The sequence below is a fragment of the Panthera uncia genome, chromosome E1 (assembly GCF_023721935.1).
Source record: "Panthera uncia isolate 11264 chromosome E1, Puncia_PCG_1.0, whole genome shotgun sequence".
NCBI lineage: Eukaryota > Metazoa > Chordata > Mammalia > Carnivora > Felidae > Panthera > Panthera uncia.
The window spans coordinates 49,356,013-49,382,567 of NC_064814.1; the positions used below are offsets into that span (position 1 = coordinate 49,356,013).

General features: G+C 42.8%; 1 protein-coding gene across 17 annotated transcripts in view; it reads right to left on the bottom strand.

The window, feature by feature from the left end:
• Positions 1–26,555, bottom strand: part of NCOR1 (nuclear receptor corepressor 1) — a 159,450-nt gene that overhangs the window by 19,709 nt on the left and 113,186 nt on the right. For 9 of the 17 annotated variants that reach the window (XM_049638033.1, XM_049638037.1, XM_049638036.1 and 6 more), the window contains 15 exons: positions 25,200–25,395; positions 18,968–19,138; positions 18,071–18,231; positions 14,714–14,834; positions 14,512–14,613; positions 14,075–14,175; positions 11,679–11,847; positions 9,611–9,751; positions 8,237–8,320; positions 7,496–7,752; positions 6,785–7,145; positions 4,540–4,767; positions 1,876–2,085; positions 1,248–1,397; positions 799–906 (listed from right to left, as the gene is read on the bottom strand). In XM_049638033.1, coding sequence (XP_049493990.1) covers positions 799–906; positions 1,248–1,397; positions 1,876–2,085; positions 4,540–4,767; positions 6,785–7,145; positions 7,496–7,752; positions 8,237–8,320; positions 9,611–9,751; positions 11,679–11,847; positions 14,075–14,175; positions 14,512–14,613; positions 14,714–14,834; positions 18,071–18,231; positions 18,968–19,138; positions 25,200–25,395 — 2,560 coding nt within the window. The remainder of the gene's footprint in view (positions 1–798; positions 907–1,247; positions 1,398–1,875; positions 2,086–4,539; positions 4,768–6,784; positions 7,146–7,495; positions 7,753–8,236; positions 8,321–9,610; positions 9,752–11,678; positions 11,848–14,074; positions 14,176–14,511; positions 14,614–14,713; positions 14,835–18,070; positions 18,232–18,967; positions 19,139–25,199; positions 25,396–26,555) is intronic. The other 8 variants (XM_049638047.1, XM_049638049.1, XM_049638043.1 and 5 more) reach the window with 6 other exon arrangements.

A 26,555-nucleotide genomic window follows, 5' to 3' on the forward strand; every position in this document is an offset into this window, starting at 1 on the left:
GTCACCAAGTCCAAGCCGTCCGTTGTCCTAAGCGCCAGATCTGTCTACCCGGCAACACGGACATGGGACGTGGTTTCATTTCACTGATGGAGCCCAACGCAAGAAGACAGATATGCCACAGATAAGAACGCGTGTCCCAGAGACGCATCAAAGCGTGTCCCGTGGTAAAACCCCTCTGCTCTTCACTTTCGTTAATCCCTCTCTATCTTACGTGAGGGCCGATCTCGTTTCTCGTCTCTTCCTCACCCGCCGCGTCCAGTTACTGCGGAGTCCTTCCCGTTCGCCTCAAAGGCACTCTTCCCAAGCAGCTCCTTTCTGGCCTCTCCCAGTGCCAAACATCCCAGGCCGTTGTGAGCGACCGTCGCGGCCTTGCTATTCTGGTGACAGCACGTGCCCCCCTCCGGGGTTCTAATCCACCTCAAGCCCCTCCTGTGTCCGTGCCCCCTCGTGTCACCTGCCTCCCTGCCGAATGGCAGCACCTGTCCTCTCCAAGTGCCAGCCCTCCTTCTAACTGTATTTCCACTCTTCCTCCAAGTCCAGCTCGACGAGTCCAGCGTCTTCACACAGCATCTTCGGAGCCAACTGCTGGGGGCCAGATCCAAATGACGCCTTCCCCGTGAAAACGTCACCTTCCTGTTCCAAATTCACGTCTGCACCGTTTAAACCTCGATGGCGCTCTCACCTGTCCTTCACTTACGGCCTGAAATCCCTTTCTGTCTCAGGATCCCCGTGTGTGAGATGACCTCGGCATCCCCACGGCAGGAGCGGGTGCGGAATGAACAAAGCCACGCCACTCACCCGACCGCAGGTAGAGGTCCGAGGACGCCGCGGCTATCCGCTCCCGCTCCTTCTCGCGCTCCCGCTCCCGCTCCGCACTCGCGGCCGCCGCAAGGTGCGTTGAGTGTCCTGTAAAACACGCCAAGTCCGCCACTTCAAGACAAAAACATCAGCCTGTCAGGTACAAACGACGTGTGAAGTCTCAAGTGGCTGAAAGGTTTCCAAAACGCTCCAAACCCCACGTGTGGGAAGGTTAAGAGTTTTGGATGACAACTAAAGCCCAACACGAGCTTTTAGGATGTTTCTAGAGTATCTGGTGACAGAACGGCATAGAACTATTACTAAATCTTAAGTGAAAGACCAAATGGGGGACAACCGCCCGAAATGCCTTCAAAGGCCGTGCTGTCAACACGGTGGTCGTGTGTTGGGGGGGGGGGGGGGGGGGGGGGGGAGGAGGCGCAGACTCTCACCTGGAGACATAGAAGCAGAGTTGTATGGCCTGGGGGGGAACGTAATCTGTGTACCAGGAATATAAGTGATTCTGTCCATGGGTGGAGTACTTGTTCCCCCTGGATGAGGCACTAAAATTGCTGGAGGCATATTGGTCAGGTCAATGATTCCTGCTCAAAAGACAAACACGAGAAAACTATGTCAAGTATCAGTCTTTCTAAAGATACAGAACTGTATGTGGCTATTTTATGTGGTTTATCTCTATAACCCAGCGATGCTTTGTTATACGGTATAAATAAAAATGGCCAAGATCATCATCACTTTGTAAGGCCGTCTTTAAATCTACAGAAGGCCGTGAAATACTGTGCCCCATACCGGTAACCTAAAAGCACGAACAGATTACAGAGGGAGGCAGCAAACTGAAAACACAATGATTTCAGACACCCAGCTCGATGACTTCATTTAGTTAGTTCAGTGTTCACCAAAACACCCCGTCTGACACACTTCTTCATTTGCCTTCAAGGCCTAAAAGCTACACGGACAAGGATATGGCTGCCTCTTGATTCTTTCCATCATCCATTCAATAAATACTCATCGATACTCAGCACACATAACACACTCGTGAAACCGAAACGGAAAGACACACACCCCTCGTTGCCGGGTACGGGAGACCCAGCTGCTGCTCCCGTGGGGAGAGGCCTCTGGCCACATCTGGGCGCAGGTTCACCTGCATCTGCTGTGAGGTAATGTAATCATTGAGGATTGTCTGTCTCGTGTTCTCCATTGCGTAAAGCTGATACTGACTCGGGTAAGCTGGGGTTGGTGAGAGCTGTCTCTGAAACAGGTAAGCGGCAGCTGCTGGCGGAGAGAACAAGAGAAAGGTGTTCAGCTGAGTCCACGTGAGGTTCCTGTGCCGAACATCACCCACAGAAAGAGGCGGGGCTCTCGCTCTCCAGCTAATACGCGCGTGCAGCCCTTACTCGGCGTGGGTAGGAACGGAACAGGGATTAAGGGAGATTCATTTTAGACCCCGACACATCAGCGGTATGAATATACGCATTCTAAAGTCAGATGTGAAAGGGGCGCCTGGGTGGCCCAGTCGGCTGAGTGTCCGACTTCCACTCAGGTCATGATCTCGCGTCAGTGAGTTCGAGCCCCGCGTTGGGCTCTGTGCTGACAGCTCAGAGTCTGGGGCCTGCTTCAGACTATGTGTCTAACTTTGCTCTTTGCCCCTCCCCTGCTTGTACTCGGTCTCTCTGTCTCTCTCTCTCAAAATTAAACATTAAAAAAAACCCTTTTTAATTATAAATAAATCAAATCAGATGTGATGGAAAAGGGGGAGAAACTAGACACAATAGGAGTGTGAACCTGTTTACCAAGTAGAACAGGAGCTAAAAAACTTCTCCACTAGTTTCACTGTCCATCTTTGCCACGTAACTTTTATTTTTCACCTAAGTCTCAAGGGCTGCATTTGAGAAATTATTTTTGTAGTGCCAGTCATTCAACACAACCGAACAGAAATATATGTGAACACACTTTCCTGGGGCTGAAGAGGATTAGTCCACAAGCATTTAATTAATCCATGTGTTGAGAGCAGAGAACGGCAAACTTAAAGGCCGGATGGTAAATATATTAGGTTTTGTGGACCGTATGGTCTGTTCCACCTACTCAACTTTCCCACTGTAGCTGCACAGACAGAATGAAAGCAGCCACAGACAAAGCATCAACAAATAACTGCCTGTGTTCTAATAAAACTTTATTTACACGAACAGGCAGCAGCAGGATTTAGCCCCCTGGCCATAGTCTGACTAGCCTAGGTCAGAGCATGACACGAGATGCTAGGAAGGGATAGGTACGTGTGGTAAAAAGTAGAAGGTAAAGTCTCTATGCTCAAAATATTTAGAATCCAGCTCCAGCTCAAAAATAACCAGTAAATAAAACTGCTACAAAGGAAAGGACTAAGGTATAAACCTTCAACGTTGTCTGAAAACTTGAGTGAACTATTTTACATAGACACGTTCTCCCCAGAAAAACAAATAACCAGTTTTCTGGAATGTTTGCCACCCCTTTCTTCACCCGGAACTCCCAGCCGGGTGATTCTGTCAGTGGAATCTGTGGGAACTCCTGCCTCAGTTCTGGGAGACAGTCCCTGAAGAATTAAATGTAGGCTCCTCTGAAACTTAAGTGTTCTCAAGTGACAAACGACCTGATGGCACTGATACAACCCTCAGAAGGTACAATATTTCCTACAGGCACCTCGCTACTAGAAAGTGAAACTAACACTTAGAAATCCTGGCATACTGGTAACGAACATCTCTTCTCTAAGGACCACAGTAAAACAAAGGTGGTCTGTGTCCCAATTTCAACCTGAAGGATGTGACAAGCGAGCAATTTAGGGGAGAGGAGAGGATGAGCAGAAAACACATTTGAGGCAGGGTCGGTGGGCGAGGGGAGCGGGCACCGGGGGCGGGGAGGACAGGGTGCAGCTGGCCCAGCAGGTGCATCAGGACAGCCACCGACACACTGCCGGGGCTCCTTTCCCTCAGTAGAGCACATGACCCTGAGCCCAGCACAGACTGCTCGCTAGAAAACCGACGGACTCCTGCACCTACAAGAGGTATGTTCACCCACAGCCAGAGGCCGTCTGTCTGTTCCAAAGTTCCTTCCTGCCGTACCTGCCACTGTGATTACGTAACTTAAAGAATCTGGAGGTTGTTGAGGGAAGAACAAAAAGTGGTTTCTCTGGAAACTAAGTCAACTGCTTTGGAAAGACTCAAGACAGAAGCTGAATCACGTATGGACAAGATAATTTTAAAAGACAAAAAAAAAAAAAAATCTGAAAGGATTCTGTAGTGAGATTCCTTTCAAGTGGTTTTAAATTCCAGCTTCACTTAAAAAAGCAAACATGGAAATGTGAGTATCGTTTATGTAGCAAAGAAAAGGGTGCAGTTTCATCGGTGGACCCTGGCCCGAGATCAGAATTCTGGTGAATGAATGTCTATACCGTGAATTCAGATGTTTAAGGTATGCCTGTGTCATTTAAAAACAATCCTTCACATGGGCCCACCTTTTCAATCAGCTTAACCAAATGCCATACCTCCTTGTTTCTGTCCTGTAATGGGTGCCGGTCCTCCTTCGTTTTGGGATTTCAGAACTGGTAACGTGGGGGTGTGGAGTGTGTGAAAGGTCAGTGAGCTGCACACTAACAATGTATGCAACAGTCTGCGTATTGTACTTTAATAAACGGAGCTTAAAAAGTCGTACAGGTACATCGTTTCTTCGCCACACATCCTCACCACACGCTGTGCTTACCAGGATCCAGAGCCCTGTGAAACGGCATGGCGGGATCCAAATGCGTGGGAAGATGGCTCCGATAAACCTCTCCCGTGGTGCCGCCCCTGTGATGGGGATCAAAAGGGCTGTGGCTTACTACCGGGTCCACCCCAGGCACCGGAGACTTCGCCGGTATACTTTCCCTCTGGGTAGGGGTCAGTGTCGATTTTCTTTCATGATTGGTAGACTTGCCAGAAGAGATGGTAACTGGAAAAAAAAAAAAAAAAAAAAAGCCAACCCCACGACTTCTTAAGAGAACTTGTGAAGTAGGATTATACAGCTGACCCTTGAACAATGCAGGGTTAGAGGCGCCAAGCGCCCCAGCCCCCGGCAACAGTCAACAATTCATACGTAACGTCAGACTCCCCATAAACTAGCAGCCTACTATACTATCGGCTGGAAGCCTCAGTTGATCAGCACATCATCTTATGTGTTGTATGTATCATGCCCTATATTCTTACGATACGGTAAGCTAGAGGAAAGAAAATGTTAAGAAAATTCTAAGAGAAAGATACATTTACAGAGAGCACTGTATTTACTTAAAAAAAAAAAAAAAAATCCACCTAAGTGGACCCACGCGGCTCAAACCCGTGTTGTTCAAGGGTCAGCTGTATTTCTCCATTTCTCACCCAGTCAAATACAGACGATATTTATATTTTTATCTGCTTCCACCAAACGTTTAGTAGTTAATCTTACACAAATGGGAAGAACTAGTGGAAGCTTTTGAGATTTGGAGACCACCGCCTTTTGGATCACAGCACCAGCATTTTATCACCTAATATTAAGATTAAAAATGAAGTTCAACACTCCTCTTTAAGTCCCGTGATAAATGATTTTTGTGTTCTGTATGACTCTAGCATTGCAAATTCTTTTCGATCCCACACGTACGTGTATCAACTCACAACCCCCTCTCTGCCTGCGTCACCCAGCCTCCTTGCGGCGCACTAGTCCTGAAGTTACACTATTTTTCCTTGCTCTCTACTTCCACAAAGACTTTCTTACAAGCTCACCAGTATCAATCACCTCCCTCCTTCAGCCTCTTCTTCTTAAACAATAGTATTCGGAGGTTGGATTATCCCCCTGATGCTTACCATATGCCAACACGCAGTGGCCGTCACCCTCAACTGTTTTTAATAATTGTTGAAAACACACAGAACATACAATGTACCATTACACTGAGTGTATCAGTGGCATTGATCAGTCCTCACCACCGTCTAATTATTAGTATTTTGATAATATCAACTTAGCTATGATCACACAAACCTGCCTGATGACACCAAGAAATCGTGGTGGTTTATTACGTCCCCTTCTGAGCCCCAGCCTGCTCGGGATGGGCGGCAGGGGAGGGAGGCAATTCTCCTTCAAAACTGGGCCCAAGGGTCTGCATTCACCGTCCTACTGCCCAGCAGACTCTTCCCTCTTCTCTTCTCCTCCTCCCACTGCACAAAGCCCTTCACCTCGACAGCTCTCACGGTGTCCAGCCAGGATCTTGCACGTGAGCCCTCGATAAATACGTATTGCAATGAAGCTCAAAATGATGAGTGAGGACATTGCTAAGGTCCGCAGATCGTTTCAGGGACCGCCTGGTAAAAATCAATGCCTCTTACCTTACTCGTGTACCCGCTGGCAGCAGAAAGCCCAAGAGGCATGGAGTTACAGTGACAACAGTAACAATACCGGCAATAACAACAGTTTGCGTTTATCGAGTCCTTCACATGCCAAGCACTACTCATTCTTTCCTTTTAAAAGTCTTCAGACACATTAGTTCCTTTGGCCTTCACAACAGTCCAGGAAGGGAAGGCTTCATATTACGTTAAGTTACGTAACCGATACAAGTCCGTGCAGGAAGAAGAACCTTAATTCGAGGCTAGGCAGTCTTGCTCTGTGGCCTAAGCTTTCAACTGCCATGCCAGACTGCCGCGGAGCAGTTGTCAACACTGACTTCCAGAAAACCTTGTAGGGTTAGCTGCAAATCCACTCTGAGGACGTACTTATTCCGGAGCATTTCTGGACTCCAGCATACCGTGCACGTGATTAAAATATTAGCTATCTTACCTGCAATTGTATCAGCTTTTCACCCGGTAGCCTTCCCTACAGCCCTCGCATCCAGCACAACCTACAGATCTCGTGACAGTCGAAAGCTAACACTTCAGCATTTACTATCTGCCAGAGGTTTGGGGAACGCGAATAAAAATGAGCAGACAAGGACAGAAGAGTAACGCACCATCCGAAGTTCTGTTCATCATAGGCGAGCCTCTGGACATGGTGCTCTGATAACTCACAGGCGTCCGCCGGGCACTGCTGTCGTCGTAGATCCCTGGGCTCAGTTGTGCTTTGGGAGCCTCATGAAGTGTTGACCTAAGAACTGAGGGGCCAGAGCTTACCACCGATGTATGTCGGGAACGCACTGGCTCGCCTGCCTTCACATCCTCGTATTTCCCCCGTTCTACCACTTTGATGTTCTCTGGCACAATTTCCAGTGGAGGCATTCCACGGGGTAGTTTGTTAGGCCCCGTGATTAAAGACTTGACGTTGTGTTTGATGGCAGATTGACCTGAGTTGCTGTCAAACTTTATCGGTGTACCCTAAAGGAAACAAACGGCACAGGTAGCCCAAGGCAGCTGAAGGCTCCTCCATCCCATGTCAGTACGGCCCACGGCAACCACAGTTTGTTCTGGTGACCCTTACTGTCTGTGTGGACGTCTCTGTCACAGGCTCACCGATCCAGAGCTATGCGCCTTCTCGCGACACACGCTCCACAATACACACACGAGAAAACGAATGATAAAGCATACGTAAACCTTTCACGTTTACCTCCAAGACATCAGACCTCACGAGAACTACTTATGGTTATTAAGTCGTGCTTTTTAAAATGCTCCATGAATGTCACAGTCTGAAGCGGAATGGCTGACAGAAAGAACCCTGTTCTAGTTACCTGGGAGATGGAACCCTCAATGATTGGCCTTGTGCTCTGGACCACCTCTGGAGTTTTACGGCTTTCCTGAGTTAAAATATCTTGCCGTGGAATCTCATGAATGGAACGCCCCATTTCTTTGATGGTGGTGATACCATCATATGGTTTTCCTTTGGTAATGGCGCCTTCAAATGCTCGTATGGGAGGACTCTCCCTTTTAATCTGTTTCGGATATTTTAGACCATCTTCAAAGCTTTCGGTGGTTGCTCTTGGTGTGCCTTCAAGAAAAATTAAAGAAAAAATACTTATTAAAATAATGCCAATGGTCGCACAGCAATGCCACTGAGCTGTACGCTTAAAAACTGTTAAAATGGTAAATGTTGTTACATACATTTTACCGTTATTGAAAAAATTTAATACCTTATCATCTTGCAGTTTCTAATCAATTTTCTGTTTACAACACATCCTTAAATATTCATAAGTCATCATCTTATGGGCGTTGTTCAAGATTTAATACATTTGTTTATCACATTCAGAGAATGGTTCTTACATAAGAAAAATGTCTCTATACTCCAAGATTAGGCAACTATCATTTTCAAATAAACTATGTAGCCCAGAAACAGAAGAGCTGACATCAAGTATCTAATATTTCAAAAGGGAAAATACTTGCAAAGCAGGTTTCATGCGCTGCACATTAATGTCAAAGTACTTTGCCAATGAGGCCATCATGAATAAAAAAGCCAAAACAAGCAAAGAGTTTACCCTGCATTATGGAACCAGACAGCACAGTCCTTTCTTTGAGGTCAGAATGAGGGCTCCCCCTGGGTAATGCTCGGCATATCAGCCCTTTCAAAGCAAGAAAGCAATTCAAGCATTAAACACGATGTGTATTTCAATTTTCACATACTTTATACTGACCATAGAGTATAGACTTTTTGATAAAAGCTTTATGGAGAGAGATCATCTTAAATTTGTGAGCTATTCAGAGGGTATCATGGAAAAAAAAAAAAAAGTTGGAAGTACCCAATGTGACATCATTTGTTCCTTTATAAATGTTCTCCTAAATAGAAAATAACCACAGAAGACATCTATTATAAATCAAAAAGGAAAGAAAGACACTTCCAAAGCTAAATGCAAAATCCCAATGCTTCTTTCTCCAGGTGAGAGGGCACAGAGAGGCTGAGGACCACTGTCTAGCTCTGAACTAGACCTCTGAGAAAGGGAAACATGAAAGATGGGCACCTCATACACAGGCAACATACATGAACGAAAATATGCAAATCAAAATGAAAGAGCTATAAATAACCTCTTAAAAAGCTTCACATCATATCAGAAAAAAAATTGGCTCAAGGACTGGAAATAATCACATGCATTTACCCTAAAAGGAAGGGAGGTGAGGTTTTCTGTTTTTTAATTTTTTAATATAGAGAGAATCCAGCTCTTAGAAAATTGCACAGGACTTCTAAGATTGAAGAATCCTTACCCTGTTTTTAGTATTTCACCTAGAATAACATGAAACACTCGAGGCAGGTTAAGATTTAAAGAAAGTCAGCCATTAACAAAATAAAACACAGCTATCATGTATCATGCACATCGTGTATGGTCAGCACAAGGCTGGACACCCGTCTCCAATCCTCACACAATGGTAACTACAATCCCTTTAGAAGATGAAACTCGTGAGGAGAAATTCATCAGGAAAGGGTGCAGCTGAAATTCAAATACACGTCTTTGTTCTATGACGCCACTGTAACTGCCTCACAATAAAAACAAAGTTCTCAGAATGAATTTTACATTTTTCAATTCACTTAACCCTAGCAGGAATAATCTTCAAATTGCATGAGCACATGATAGGACAATGATGTTTAATTTTACTCCCTTCCACTGTCACGTACTTGAGGTATATGTAGATATGAATATAAATTTAAACATATTAATAAAGTATTAATTATATATTATATACTTTACTATGTTTATATTATTACTATGATAACATTAATGTAGGTTTCATTTATATGTTAATATGAATAGAAATCTCAGGTAGAAATAACAGACTGAATACGACCTAACCCAGCCATGCAAATTTGCTGTACAAAATTAAATGTATCTAGAATAAATGTTCTGGAAACAACATTTTACCCTCTAGTGGTGCTGACACAGGAGACTCCCTCATTGACAACCCTTGCTTTATATTTCCTTCCACTGATTCATAGCTTCTTTTTAAACTGATTTCATGAGCTGTTCTTGGACTCCTTGTCCCTTCTCGGGCATTCTTAATATCTGTAGAATATAGAAACAAGAATTGCTCAGCGCCCAAGACCTCTTCTACAGTAAATCATTTACCTTAGTTTCATAGTCTATCTTATAAAAATAATGACATAAAAACTAGTCAACTTACAACATACTGCTATGTGGATGATATTTATGAAAATTTTCTTCATTAACTCAAATATATTTGAGTGCCAGGCATAAGCTAGGCTTGCAGAGAAGGTGAACAAACTAAGCCCCTCCCCTCATGAAACTCACCCAATCGTGGCGGGTGCAGATAAAGTACTAGGGAACTGCTGTAGAGTGCAGGCAGGACTATGAAAAGAGTGGCGCGACGTCCTGTAAGAACAGTGTGGGTGAACCCAACACTTAAAAGGCTCGGATGAGGCTGCCTAGAAGTCATGTGCAAGCTGAGAACTAAAGGACAAGTAGGAGGTGCTTCAAGTGAGAGGTAAAGGGAACAGGAGGTGGTACAGGCCAAGGGAACAGTGAGCACACAGACCCCCAAGGTGAGACACGGTGGGACCGTCGCTGGTGTGGGGGGTCGGGGCTGGAGCGAGAGTGCGTGGCAGGCAGAGCAAAGCAGATAAGGGAGAAGGTGGAAAGGGAACAGCCGGAGAGAGGAGCTGACAGCAGGTGGTAGAGGGGGGATGAAGCCAAAGGAAGGGGCGTCCAATGACTTTAAAGCAATGAAGAGTCAAGGAGGAAGTGACGTGACACGGTTCTGAACATGGGCTATGACTAAAGGTGGGGAGATCAGTGAGGCGGCTGCCGAGTTGTCCGGGTGAAAGATGATGGTGGCAGTGGGGAATACAGAGCAGTGGATGGATTCCAGAGAATTCAGAAAAGAAAACGGAAACAACTTAGGACTGACTGGAGGGGGGGAAGAGAAGGAAGTGTCAAGGATGACATCCAGATTTCTGGCTTAGGCAATGTCCGTTAATTTCTTCCTCCAGAAGCAAAATGTAAATCAGTGTATGCCAGAAATGTTAAAACAAGAAAGGAGGAAGGAAATAAGAAAGTTACCATGTGTTTTACATCAGTCACTGTTGCTGGCATACCTTATGTCGCTGTATTCAAAGAGAAAGATAAAGCATGGCTAAGGACTACTCGGTTCACAAAAAAGTCGCAAATGGGAACGCAAATCCAGTCCCTCGCTTGGCTGTGATACCATAACTGAATCACTGTTGTAACGTTAATGAGAAAATATAACCTAAGAATACATCTAAAGAAAATGTTGACACACACACAGACATTAAACTAGTTTTATTTAAGTAGAATTTAAATTCAATGCCCTTTCCAGGATTATCAGACTAGTATCTACTCCCTAATTCTTTTATTTTTTTTAAGTTTTCAAGTTGAGACAGAGAACGCAAGTGAGGGAGGGAGGGAGGGAGGGAGGGAGGGAGGGAGGGAGGGAGGGAGGGGCAGAGTGAGACAGACGGGGAGAGAGAATCCCAGAAAGGCTCCACTGTCAGCATGGAGCCTGATGAAGGGCTCGACCCTCCGGACTGTGAGATCATGACCTGAGCCCAAATCGAGAGTCGGATGCTCAACCGACTGAGCCCCCTAGGCGCTCCTACTCCCTAATTCTTAATGCATAAAAGAGATCTTTAAGATAAAAGTGATCCTACTACAGTGAAACAAAGAATATTTTCTTAGGCTACATCAACTGGCCACAGGTGATGTTAGCTACCACCGACAGAACCACTTACTATGGGCTCCGCATGGTTCATCACTTTTCATTCACTGTCTCCATCCGAGTTACATTTTCACAAAAGTTCCATGAGAAGGCACTACTGTTAACCCCTTTTACAGAGATTAAACTCGGGCACAGGAAGGAAAACTAACTCCCCCAAGCAAGTAGGTGGGGAACCAGAATCCATGTTTTTAGTCACACGTTACAGTTCTGGCTTCAGAGTACAGACAACATACTTACTGTCGTATGATAAGATGTGTCCACTTTTGCCTTCATAAATAACATGACCTTTTGATGCAGCTTCCTCTCTGCCCTTCTCAGGACTGTTCTCTTCGATGGGCATTCTAGAAATGGATCCCTTCACCAGAGCCTCAGCCGGTATGCCAGCCTGTGACAGAGCTGGGGTACCCTGCCATCGAATCAAACAGGAACGCTCGGATTTAGAGGAAACGCGAGACACTCAGAAAACTTAACCTACCGCACGGAGAGATCAAACCGTATCTACAAAGAAGGTCAGAGACACAAGAGGACCAGACATTAAGTTTGTGTAAACATTAAGAAACACTGTACCTTTTTGTCCTTGAACCCTGCCATACAAAACAGGTATATATGAGTCAAATCAGCTTTCTTCCCCACCTTGAGGTCAAACCTCTTAATGCCCGGGGGGGGGGGGGGGGGGGGGGGGGGGGGGGGGGGGGGGGGGTGGAATCTGTCTTAAGACCCAAAATCATGCAAATGTAATACTTTTTTTTTCAAAATGTCTAATAAAAAAGAGGTAATAAATTAAGTTTTAAATTTAGAGTCCACAACTTGCTCTCACATTGTCGTAAGAGAAAAAGAACCTGCAGTTCCCAAACTGTGTGCCTTCTGGTCACCAGTGGGGGACGTGGGGGGCAGGAATGACAAAACTCAGATGCCTCCATTCTGTGATGTGGATTCAGTTTAGGCCACATCATCTGAACTTTCACCATAATTTAGTAGTCCTCTTCTAGGGTGCCTATGGCCGTGGTTCTTTCTAAGCCTTCCTTAAAGCAGTAAACCCTTCCCTTTCTAGCAAAATCACTCATGGCACCTAATGTGTAGAACACTTTATAAAAGTGAGCTGCTTGGGTTGAAATGAGAGTGGCAGGCCCAGACCCAGCCCACTCCCACATTAAGTGTCCCCAAAACTCTAGTGAGGACCATCTGAAACCACATGCTTAGAGCAGGAAGAAAGACAAGAACAAAACATCTACTTGTATGGCCATTCAACGAGCCTGGGAGTAAACATCTGAAAATCCTTAACGCCTACTTTGGAAGTGCTCATGCCATGTGCACAGACTGGTTTGAAAATAAACAGAGAAGAGCCTAGCCTCATTCGATCCAGTTCATTCTGTCCTCCTACCCACAGCGTGGTTACCAGAGTGAAAATGACCAAGAAGAGATAATAATATACATAAGCCATTTATTTCTCTTCTCCGCTACTGAAGTGTTTGCTTATTCTGAAAACTAATCTCAAGGGGATGTATATTTTGGTCAAATTTAGAAGGAGAGATGAGAAGAGTTAATATGTAACTTTCTAGATCACTATGCCATACTCCATAAACCACATCTCAGAAAGGAGTCACTGGTGAATCTTGTCAAAATGGAGACGCTAATTCAGTATCTGAAGTGGGGACTAAAATTTCTGCGTTATTCTAACAAGCTCCCAGGAGGTGCTGATGCTCTAGGGCACAGACTACCCTGGGTCAGCAGGGTCCTAGGGTGTGGTTCTCGACTGGACATCCAGCAGAATCACTGCAGGGCTGGAAACACAGACTGCTGGGCGCCGCCCCCACAGATGAGACTTCATTGACATGCCTAACAATTTCCCGGGTCCCACTAATGCTGCTGGCCTGGGGACCACACTTTTAACAACCACTGTCCTAGGGAACAAGGACAAAAGACAAAGAAGAAGAACAGAACAGAAATCCTCTAACAGGTTCAATGTGCAAAAAAATCTGTTTACAATCATTTCCCAAAACAGAATTTTCCCTTCCCAGATCTACAAGAATAAAGAGGCTAATGACTGTTACACTTCAAACTAACATCTAATGGAGGAAAAGAAAGACCTTTCCCTAATGAAAGTTGGCGATTTATTTAACCTAAAATTGGAAGAAGATACGTGACTTGTGATGCTTTTATCAACATCATCCATATCTCCCGGGTTAGCATTAGACTCTAGCAAGGCGGCTTATAGGCCGGGACTGTAGGACCTTCTTTTTCACAGGGGGCAAAGGCGAGCAAATAATTTATAATGATTTTCTTCTCCATTTCTATTTAAGCTCAACACATGGTAAAAGCTTTGCCAGGAAGACAGTAAGAACTACATCAATCAGAACTTGTTTCTTCTGCCCATTTGCAAGTAACTGACCTTTTCAAATGACCTGCAGAATAGAGAATATAGCTTGTGGTCAAAACGATTACATTGATGTCTTCTTTCTGCCGACAGTTTTATAGATTTGGGTTTATTACCACTGAGATCCAGTCCCATAATCCAGAACAACAAACAACTGAATCACAAAACTATACTGCTGTAACAGCCAGAGCTCTTGAAACCGGACTTCTAGTTTTCTCATTAGCTCTTGTCCAGGATTTTAGGCACGATCACAACTAACCTGAGTGATGGAGCCCCGCAGGGATGGGATGCCTTCCAGGGAAATTTTGCTGGTTGGAGTCCCCCGAGTTATACTTCCTTCTTGAATGGCTCCTGGAGTACCTGAAGAAAACCAAAATTATTAGCAACTTAACCTTCTGCCACTGCAAACAAACAAACACCAGTCCCTACTTGGAGGAGGGCTGAGAGAAGGACACAGCAGCACAAAAAGAATAGCTGTGTTTTACTGAAATGCACTTTTAAAATAATAATGCAATTATTAAAGAGGATTACTAAAATATGGAATTTCACAGTTTTAAATTATTTTTATACAGAAGGAAAAATTTAGAATGTACAGGTTCTAACTGAAAACCCCACAGTTAAACCATATTAATGACTTACTTTAATAAATTTTTTGGGAAGAAACGTTTAACATTTCCGCCAAACAGCATATTTTACCTCTGACCACTCCTTCGTGTTGTGCCCTGACCAATAAACCCTCGGGCTGGGAGTTCTGGCTTCGGGGAGAAAATTCCTCCTGCTTGATGTAGGGCACAGTAGCTATGGACCAAAGCAAGAGACACACATGAAGAGATCAAGGGCTGAATTACCGAGTGTGATGCTACAAATGCAGGAACATTATGAGTATTTACTCACTGACCTGATTTGGCAGATTCCTGTTGCCGTGGCAATCCAAGAGAGATAGAACCCACTGAGGGCTTAGCTGTTTCTTGAGTGTAGGAAGTCTGATTATGAGAAGTCAAATAAGTGCCAGGTGTTCCCTAAAAATAATTTTAAAAGACTAAAATAACATTGTCTTTTCACAAGGTCAACAATAGATTTAATGCTCGTGTTTCTGTTTATAAAAATTTACACCCCCACTGCCCCAAGTTAAGAACAGGTATTTGCAAAAGCAAGAGAATCCTTATCATGGATTGCTTACGTTAAAAACATTTTTAAAAGGAGCAAGATAGGTCCTCTGAAATCACCATAAATTTCATGTAAATAATTTATTGTTAACAAATTACATAAATAAAGCACTCAACACTACACTCAAAATGTAAGCTACTATTATGGCTCTTAAAAATGCTACAGGACACTGACATCAGTGAAAACCAAGAGTAAGGACTTCGGAAAACTCTCCTCCACAAAGGCAACCAGTAAAAATTATAAAACAACAACAACTTTTAATCTGAAAATTAACCAAAGGGTTGTGGAAATCTGGGCGCATGTGTTCAAGAAAACCAGCAGAATCTAAGTAAGAACAGTGGGTTTCGTAGCATCTGAACTTGTTCTATTTCATCTCATATACTCCCAGCCAAGCTCGGTGGCGGCAGTGAAAATCAACAACCCTCAATCATGGTGAAAACCATCAGCCTGGCAGCCACTGAAGGGGAAAGAACAGGGCTGGGCTCCCTAAACGCCTCATTCCCAGATAACTGTCATTATTCCCTCTAGTTCTCTGGAAGACCCATTTGCAAGGCTGTCTTTATTTGACCTGACTACGGTGGGGAAGGAGGTGCACGCTTGTCAAAAACCATCAGAGTCAAATGACTGAAATTCTTCACTGCCTGGGGCAGTAGATAACCACGAAGGCAAACAAGAGGCTAACCAAACACCTTTAAAGGAAAAGCCAAGGAATGAGATGTTTAAAGGGGATCTGAAAAACTCCAACGTATTCCTAACAATCTAGGAGGCCGTGTGCATGTGCAAGGTTGTGCAGATGCCTAGGAAAGACCTGAGAAGGCCTTGAATTCTCAACTCTGGCTGACCTCAGAGCTCTGTGGAAGCAGGAAGAGAAGACTAAGGCAGGGTTGTCAGGTACCAGGCTGAATGTCGAAGGCATGCCCCAACACACACACAGAGCTACTCAGTCAAGACTGGGACGCTTACTGATTCTAGGCACTGAAGTCTGTCCAGCAATTAGCTGGCCACCAGGTGAACCAAACAGTGACTTCAATGGCCACACAGGTCACAAGAATACAGACTTTACAGAGTTAGTTCAGAAAAGTCACAAAGCAAATACCAACACACACAGCAACAACAGCAAACCCTAGGGAGAGAGGAAAATCCATTTTCCACAGTTGCCACATTCTATCATGTAAAATATCCAGTTTTTAACCAAAATTTACAAGAAACAAGAAAGTATGACCCACACATTAAAACATAAAATACGTTACAAAAAATTAACTGAAAATAAATCTAACAAAACCTCTACAGTGAAAACTATGAAATACTGTTGAGAGAAATTAAAGACCTAAAATATGGCAAGATAAACATGTTCATGGATTAGAAGATTCAATATTCTCAAGATCTTCATATGTATCCCAAAATAATCTATAGATTTAAGGCAACCCCTGCCATAATCCCAGCAGAACTTTTTTGTCAAAGCAGGTGCCGAAGTCACAGAGAACAGGCAGAGCAATCTTGAAAAATAAAAGCCCTTACAAGGACTCATAGCACATGATTTCAGGACTTATAAAGAAAGCTCCACAATCACAACACAATTTCAAATTTCTGCTCATCAAAACATATCAGTAAGACACAAAAGCCACACAGAAGAGAAAAAACTTTATAACAGAGACCTTTCATCCACAACATATAAAGAACTTCTACAATCTACTAACCAAAAATCCCAATAAAAACAGATAGTAAGACAGTCACTTCACAATCAGATGCATAAATGACCAATAAATATACGAGAAAGTGCTCAACATCTTTGTTTTCAGGGAAATGCAAACTAGAGCCACCATCAAATGTTACATACCCACTAATAAAACTAAGATAAAAAAGACTGCCAACAGCAAAGCAACGTGAAGGCTTATGCGTTGGGGGTAGTGGTGTAAAACTGGAGACCCACTCTGGAAAATTATAAAGTCAAGCATAACATACTCAGGGGCGTATACAAGAGAAATGAAAACATTATATCTATAAAGAGCCCAGTATAATGTTTGTATCAGCTTTATTCACTGTAGCCAAAAACAAGAAATAGCTCATGCTTCCATTAACAAGAAAATGGATAAACAAACCAGTATGTTCATACAATGTAGTACTATTTGGCAATAAAAAACAAAAAAACTACTGATGACACAAAACCCTGGATGAATCCCTAAAGCCGTTATGCTAAAGAAGACACAGAAGAGTACACACTGTATGAGTCCATTTACATGAAGTTCTAGAAAAGGCAAAACTAATCTGTGCCAGTAGAAAGCAAAACTAGGATTGCTTCAGGCCGAAAGGGCGTGAGAAAACTTTCCGGAGTGATGAAATGGTTCTATAACCTGACAGGGGTGTGGTCACTGCTGGTCCTGCACATGAGTCAACACTTTACAACAATTAAGAGAAGACCACATTTGGAGCACCTGTGTGGCTCGGTCGGCTGAGGGTCCAACTTGAGCTCAGGTCATGATCTCACCGTTTGTGAGTCTGAGCCCCGCCTCAGGCTCTGCGTTGACAGCGTGGAGCACGGAGCCTGCTTCAGATTCTGTGTCTCCTTCTCTGTCTCTCTGCCCTCCCCCTGCTCACGCTATGTCTCCCTCTGTCTCTCTCTCTCTCAAAAATAAAAAACATTTAAAAAATTAAAAAACACACAGGTGAAAAAAAAGAAAAGATAACCCGTATTAAAAAAAAAAAAAAAAAAGCTGTAACACTAGGAAAAAAGAAAGATACAGTGGCCAAAGTCAGAATGAACTGGTATTTAGAGCCTTTGTAATAGTTGGTCAACACATATCTGAGTACTTGAAAAGATTCCTCTGAAGAGACTCCTCTTTCATCTATGCTACACTCAACTTCAGGGCACAGAAGTGCCTCGCAGAAGTTAAACCAGACAGCGTGCCAAGGCCACTCACTCTGCGCACCCAACGCACACAAGCTTCTGGTGCGTGGCACGGAGTACGATGACCGCCATGTTTTCTGGTCATGGCCTCTTCGTATATAGGTGTTCATTTAAGACTCTGACAAATCAGTGACAGAAAGCAATCCTCAACAGAAATCTCCTGAGGAGAGAAGGCGTTTTTACCTGCGAGATGGAGCCTCCCAGGATGAAAGAGGGTTTTTCGGAAGCCACTGTGGTTTTAGATGATGGAATAAGTGGAGGAGGTGGCCTCGTGGGTCGAGTTGTCGGAAGCCGAACCGCCTCGGGGAGATTGGTTATCACTTGATGTGGAGCAGGCTGCAGGACTTTTAAAAGGAAGAAAAAGATGATTCAAAACAGTCCATTTCGTAGTTTGCAACACCCCACCTATCTCAGTCATTCCTGAATTTTTAAATCACAAATTGGATTTGGAGTGCAAGATGAGGCTGAAGATGAGCATTTCTATTTTAAATTTCTCTTTCACTTGAATTAAAGCCGTATACACATTCAGGTCACACATGGTATTTGGGAGGCTGAGACATTCAACTCCCTGTCAAACCGGAGCTTGCAAGCTGATGTTCATTTCAACCTACTTCTGCTTAGCATCGGCAAGTGGCAATCTTTAATAATCCTCTCTCTCTCTCTCTCCGTCGCTCTTTGGACCTGCTTCTTACGAGCAGCTGATGCGGCAACTAGGGAGAACACACAGACGCAACTGACAACCAGCTGTATGTCCCCTTTTGCATCCTGCAGAATTTGAGCGACATTCACGGATTCTGGCTCTCACAGACTCGGGAATCTCTTACGGTGGGGGAGGGGATCTCGAGATTTTTCAAAAGTACAGGTACTCGTAACAGAAAAGCCAGTCCATGTCACAGTGGACACGTGTGGACACAAACTTCCCAGCGGCCCCGGTAAATCTCAACTGAATACAAGTGATGATGGGATGTAGGGAAACCAGAAGGTACTCTTGAAACGGGAAGGACATGTCCTGGAAACCACCCATGTGTAGCACCGGTAGGTAGATGGCCAGCAGCCACTGCACAGAGGAACGATATTTACCTGGCGGGACACTATAGCGGGCTGCACTCATAGGCTGTGGAGCGGCTTTACTGACTTCTCTCGGAGAGAGCCTACACGGTGATGCTGACCTTGCTGCGGTACTGTGCATCTGTGCTTCCTGTTCTAGGGCACGTGTGACCTCAGCATAGGGCATATAGGCGACTGATTTTCCTATGAAAGTTAAAGTTATCAAAATAAGGGAAGAACCCCAAACGAAAATAGTAAGTGTGAAAGGACCAAGCCCACACCATCCAGGGGCAGATCCGACTGTATACTAATAAATTAAAATCTAAAATTCCTGGGGGGAATCCACCCATACAGAGGTTACATCTGTGTATGCACCATCACTAGGACCCTAATAAAATCCTCAAAAATTCAGTTATGATTTTTTCCCTTTAAAAGACAAAGTACTTCCTTTTCTCCTCAATAGGAAAACTAGCGTTTTCACATGCAATAAGGATCACAACAGGCAAACCTCAGATTATCCGGCCATTCTGTGAATTCAAGTCTTGCTTGACTTAGTCAGATCTCTGAGAATTTCAACTCTTTTATTTAGCCTGTTGAAACCCACCACTTAACAGTCAGAAAAATAAACATAATTAAGAAATGGAAGAAGCCTTTCAAAGGATACAGATCAAACTAATCCAAAAAACCTACACCAGTTTATGAAACTATGAATTGTACTATAATAATGCTAATAAAAATCATATGATTTACCTCTACAGTAAGCATTACAAAAAACTTTAAGCATTTAAATGGGTACATCAGATATGCAGTCACATTAATATTTAAAGATACACATAATAATATATAACTTTTTTCTTTTTCAAAATGATACTGACATTGTAATTCTGGAAAATCAGAAAAGCACAAGGAAGAAAGTACAAATCGTCTGTAACCCAAACCATTTAGATTTGGGGTATTTTAATGTCTGCCAGAACAAATTCCTATTACTCTCTTCCTTACCTAGTCTTACCCATTTAGTCTTGCAAGTAAACCTAAATTTAAAATCATTCTAAGTAGTTCCTCTCCAAACAAAACGTCACTGGAATTTTCATTAGCCTGGCATTAAATTTATGAATACAGGAGACCGGACATTCCACAATAACGTTTCCTAAATGAGGAATCTAGACTTTCTCGTATGTCTTTTCTACACATTCCTTGTTAAAAATTATTTTCAAGGTATTTTACATATTGTTGCTAGGAAGACCGTCTTTTTCATCTTTTACATATATAACTTTTTATTGCAGATACATAGGAAAGAAAGATGTGGATTCCTGCATATCATTTTTTTTTCCTCAAAAACTTAATGAACTTTCCTTTTAGCTCTAATAACTTTTCAGTTGATTCTTTTAGGCTTTCTAGGTAGATAATCTTATCCCGTGAATAATAGTTTGTCTTCTCCCTTCAAACAGCGACGCTTATTTTTTCTTTTTTTCTTTACTAAACTACAGTAAGTAGTGAAAGTTCCTATCTAAAGAGAAGGTCTCTAGCATTTCACTATTAAAAGGAAGGTTCATAATTGGTTTCAAATAAAGATTCATTAGCACAAGGCTTAAAGAGTTCTCCGGCTTACTAAGATTTGTGTAAAAACTAGAAACAATTATAGTCATCAGCTAATATTACGCATGTCCTTCAACGGGGAGCGTGGGTGACTCGGTGAGTTAAGTGTCTGACTCTTGATTTCAGCTCAGGTCCTGATCTCGCCGTTCAATCAGTTCGGGCCCCGCGTTGAGCTCTGCACTGACAGTGCGGAGCCTGCTTGGGATTCTCTCTCTCCCTCTCTCCATCCCTCCTTTGCTCTCTCTCTCTCAAAATAAATAAACTTTTAAAAACAGTATGTACTTCAGAGAAAGACAAATGTCATATGATTTCACTCATATGTGGAATTTAAGAAACAAAACAGATGTACATACGGCAAGGTGGGGGGAGGGGCGAGAAGAAACGAAAACAAACCACAAGAGACTCTTAATGACAGAGAACAAAACCAAGGGTTGGTGGAGGGAGATGGGTGGAAGATGGGCTAGATGAGTGACAGGTACTAAGGAGGGCACTTGTGATGAGCACTGGGTGTTGTATGTAAGTGATGAATCACGGATTTCTACTCCTGAAGCCAATACTGCACTGTGTGTTAATACTTAATTTTTTTAAAAAGTATGTACTGTTTACATACTTTTTATATACTATTTATATACATACAGTGCAGAGCACCGTGATTACATGAATTATCTCACTTAGCCCTCATGACCAATGAGATTGTTAACACCAGTTCACAGATGAGGAAACTGAAGCTCAAAAGAATCACACCATATTGCCCAACCAAGGTCACTCTACCAGGGATCTTTCAAAAGCCTGACTCTGAGCTCTAAACCACATGGCAAAAACGCCTCCCTGAATCACTGGGTGTTGAATTTCAGATGCCTCTGGGGTACCCATCAAGATGATGGTACTCTTCCCTTCTTAGCCATATTAATGTAACGAATTAGATTAAGTGCTCTAATGCTGTGCAGATTTATAAAACAGACCAACTTCAAAAGAAAATCATGTCTTCCTTTCTAGAGAATTTAACAACACAGTGTATTATAAATTCCGTGTGATTGTTTTGTCACTTCCAGTAAGTTGACAACTATGTGGAAACTATTTTGTCACGCACTGTTAAAGGAAAACTGGAAATTTAGATGGTTCTAAATACAGCTTTTAAATCATCATGTACTCAGGGCTGAAAAGATAAAGAAACCAACAACAAAAGAAACAGACTAGCTTCAGTTGCACAGATGCATTAACTCTTAATTGGATTGAACTGATCTTATTAAACCTGCACTGCGAGTTTAATTTTAACTCTCTCGACATGTGTGTCCGAGCTCCTTCGCTACAGGGAAAAGGCTTCAAACTAAAGCAGGGGTCAGCTTGTGTAAATGTTCCTGGAAAGTGAAAACAATTGCCTCTAAGGTTTTCCCCAAGCTTTCCTACAGGTGAAAAGGCTTACACCACCTACAATAATTTTTTGTGCCACTGACATTAAGGTGAATACAATCAAACAGTTGGACAACCGGTGCTGCCTGTTACTTTCTAAGTGGGACTGTGAAAAGTCAAAAACATGGTCCTAATTCAAGGGGACTGTACCAGTCTGGTGATTGTTTATATGTTACATCCACATTCTTGCTGTATTTGCCATTCTATAAACTATTCTATGATGTTGCATTGAAAACATTTATATCAAACATGCTGCATATAAGCAATTTAACTGCAAGTATACAATTCTATAAGGGGGATGTATAAATGTAAGGGAAATTATCCTTTACACTGAACTACGTATGGATACCTATCAACTTAGGAGAGTCTTCAGGCACTTGGTTAACAAATTACTGGACAAACATACTAGGTAGATGAGCTAAAACAAAACTTAACCTTGGGACAAAATGGAATCAACTGCCCCAGTTTCTAGGGTCACCTCGAACCAAACTGATGTCATATTAATAAACACCTTGGTATCATATTAATCAAAAATATAATTACCACGTGGTTCTAAGACCACTGAACTATAGGGGCGCCTGGGTGGCTCAGTCGGTTAAGTGTCCTCCTTCGGCTCAGGTCATGATCTCACGGTTCATGGGTTCAAGCCCCACATCGGGCTCTGTGGTGATAGCTCAGAGCCCGGAGCCCATTTCAGATTCTGTGTCTCCCTCTCTCTCTGCCCCTCCCCCACTCATGCTCTCATGCTCTCTCTTTCCTTCAAAAATAAATAAATTTGGGGGGAAAAAAAGGACCACTGCAATACAATTAAAAATTAGGATACCCCTCTTACCTAAACCACATGGATTAATGTGACTGACCAGAGAGAAATGCAGTTCATTGTTTAGAGTCTTAGAAGTTGGGGCTCTAGCCTGATTCAGTCTCTCCAGCTTCCAAATACAGCCCAATTTATAAAGTAGAACAAGACAAGATATTGAGGTCCTAAAGTAACTATATGATATACATATTAGAATGATCCAGATATTACTAAAAATAATACTCAGCTTTAGCACGAATTTGGCAAATATCATTTGAATGTCATTTTTTTCTAGGTTCTTTTAAATTCTTCCTCCCAACATTTATTCTAAATCATTTATGTAAGGAATACATTGACAGACTTTTAAATTACTCTATAATTTTTATCATTCTCATCATGACAGATTTTCTCGTAATTGGGCTGCTCAAAAGATAAGCACTTCTGCTAAGTCCATTTATACTCCAGTTCATTTAACTCATTCCTTCAACATGTAATTACTGAGTTAGCAACTGAGGATTCTCTACACCCAATATACTAAAAGGCCCCAAATCATTAACGTTTTTACCTTCATTCAAGAAATATTCACTTAGCACCTATTATACACCCAGCCTTGCTAGGTGTTATTTTTACTAGCATAAGATTTATACTTAAAACATTAATAATCTTATATTTAGAACTCTAACATTAGAGGCTCAGTGTACCAAATAACTAATAACGTATCATTGGTGTGATTGGGGGAGGGGGTCAAGATCATTTAAGTACCACAGTTCCCATTTTATATTAAATAGCCCTTGAAATCCATGGCATTCTACAGCTAATTGCTCTTACTTAGCTAAAAAAGGTACTACAAAGAGTCTTTTGAATCATTACGGAAAAATCTAAACCATAGTAATGAAGACCTTAATAGACTTACATCCTAAGCATATTATAGCACGTAGTCGGTAAGTTAACTGTCAACCAGAACACATGTGCCATTTCCTAACCATGCCAGAATTTATTACAACTTAGAAATCACTCCCCTCTCCCCTTTTTAGAGAAAGTAAGTGTATCTATCATGCACAACTAAAAAAAGCATGCCAGGGGCATCTAGCTAGCTCAGTCGGTGAGGTGTGCAACTCTTGATCTTGGGGTTGTGAGTTCGAGCCCTATGTTGGGTGCAGAGAGTACTTAAAATTAAAACAATCTTATTTAAAAAAAAAAAAAAAGAGGGGAGCCTGAGTGGCTCAGTCAGTTAAGTGTGTGACTCCAGCTCAGGTCATGATCTCGCGGTTCATGAGGTCAAGCCATGCATCAGGCTCTGTGCTGACAGCTCGAAGCCCGGAGCCTGCTTCGGATTCTGTGTCTCCCTCTCTCTCTGTCCCTCCCCGACTCACGCTCTGTGTCTGTCTCTCTCTCAAAAATAAACATAAAAATGAGGGTTGATGGGGGTGGGAGGGAGGGGAGGGTGGGTGATGGGTATTGAAGAGGGCATCTTTTGGGATGAGCACTGGGTGTTGTATGGAAACCAATTTGACAATAAATTTCATATATTAAAAAAATAATAAAAAACAAAAAATAAATAAACATTAAAAAATTAAAAAAAGAAAAAGCATGCACAACTCAAACCTGTCACTTGAAATAACAACAGTGACAACAATGATAACAACACCTTCTATTATCATTTATAGAAGGTACCTATATACCATGGTATCTATTATACCATGTGTATACTAGTGCACTGATTGTTATTATAAGTTGTATATTATTACATACAATATTATATAAAGAATAATGCTGAGCCACATGTTACAAAATAATACTGGCTGTTGATTCTTATGGGTTGTAATCACAGCAAGGGAGAAAGATAGATAGATAGATAGACAGACAGATAAAACAGATTAGATTAGACAGATAGATAAGTGGGTAGGTAGGCAGGTATAATAGACAGATAGACACACAGACTGACAGATCGATCCATAACTTGCACTTTACAAATGAGAGAACTAAAAGAAGAGTTAAGGGACCTGTCCCTGGCCAAACAACTGGTAAATGCTGGGGTGAGAGACGAGTCAGGGTCTGACTGGCACTATACATTTCACAAAGTTGTCATCAGAGAATTAGAGCATTATCCTGCTGTTACATGTGACTCGCTTGGAGGGCACGATAACAATTCCCACTTACTCTGAAAAGTCAGATAAGTAGGCAGAAAGAATGGTTTTTACAGTCTTCCAGCATAGAGATAAATATGAGAAAATTCGTATTAACGAAAACCATCAAAGATGTTACTGCCATCCTTTAGAGTAGTCAATAATACAAACATTCCTCAACTGTCTGACTGAGGTCAATTTGAAGGGATTCTACGTGTTGGGGCAAGAGAAATCAATCAACCGACATGCTGATAAACTACAAAACACAAAGGACCCACTTTGGAGTACAGTTTTGCTTCCCTTCAGGAAAGTTCTCTGTGATGACAGCGCTGCCTACCTTCCCACTCTCTGCTTGGACTCTTGGAGGCGCCACACGGGCTTGTGGAACTTCTACATTCCAAATCTATCTGTTCTTGCCTCTGTCGCTGTTCTTCCAGGAGCGCAGACTCATGCATGGCTTTAATGTGACGCTGGTACAGGGCATAGCCGCTCACTGGGGTTCCAATTGGTATATTACATGGGGTACAGGAAACCTACAGGAAGAAACAAAAAATCTAAATATGCCAATGACCAACATAACAACAACCCGCTGCTGCAAATAATGCTTATTTCTGTAATATACCAGTTGATAGGATTTTGCCTTTTTTTTTTTTTTTTTTTTTTTTTAATGTTTACTTATATTTGAGAGAGAGAAAGAGACTGAGTGCAGGTGGTGGAGGAACAGAGAGACAGGGAGACACAGAATGTGAAGCAGGCTCCAGGCTCCGAGCTGTCAGTACAGAGCCTGACATGGGGCTTGAACCCACAAACTCTGAGATCATGACCTGAGCCAAAGTCAGGCGTTTGACTGAGCCACCTAGGCGCCCCAGATTTTGCCATTTTTTAATCAAAATAATCTTCAAATGTAATGCTTAAAATGCTGAACATTTCACTTTCAGAACTGAACATAATATAAAATCACTAAAGGGGACGCCTGGGTGGCTCAGTTGGTTAAGTGTCCGCCTTTGGCTCAGGTAATGATTTTATGGTTTGTGGGTTCCAGCCTGCGTTCGGCTCCTGGCTGAGAGCTCGGATCCTACATCTCCCTCTCTCTCTCTATCCCTTCCCCCTTGCACTCTGTCTCTCTCTCGCTCTCGAAAACAAACATTTGGAAAAAAAAAAAAAATCACAAAACTTATGATAAGAGAAATCAAAATATTTCTGTCTGCTTTTCACTTATGATGGCCAAATCCCTGATGACTCAACGCCCCTCCTCTCCAGGCTCCCGCAGCAGGTAATCAGACCCACTTCTGTGGGTTTAAACGTCATCTATATGTTAACAACTCATCAATTTCTATTTCTAAGATGTTTGCTCCAAGTCCCACACAGAATGGCTGCATAATAACTCCACCTGGATATCTCAAAGCACCTCAAAACCTGCATTCAAATAGAAATACCTCATTTCCTAAATTCAATGCTTCCCCCTCAGTGACCTCCGTCTTAGAAAATGGAACCTTAGCGGCTTAAGCCAGGTTCCTGGCGGACATCCTTGACTAATCAACCTCACTCACCTCCCACACCTAATTCATTGACCTATCAGGGCGGCTGTTAAATGTTACTTCTTCAGACAGGCCATCCCTTACCATCCGATACGCTTCAGTAACTTCCTCCCCATATTCCTTCTTACTGCGGCCCCGTTTCTTTCTTTCAGAGT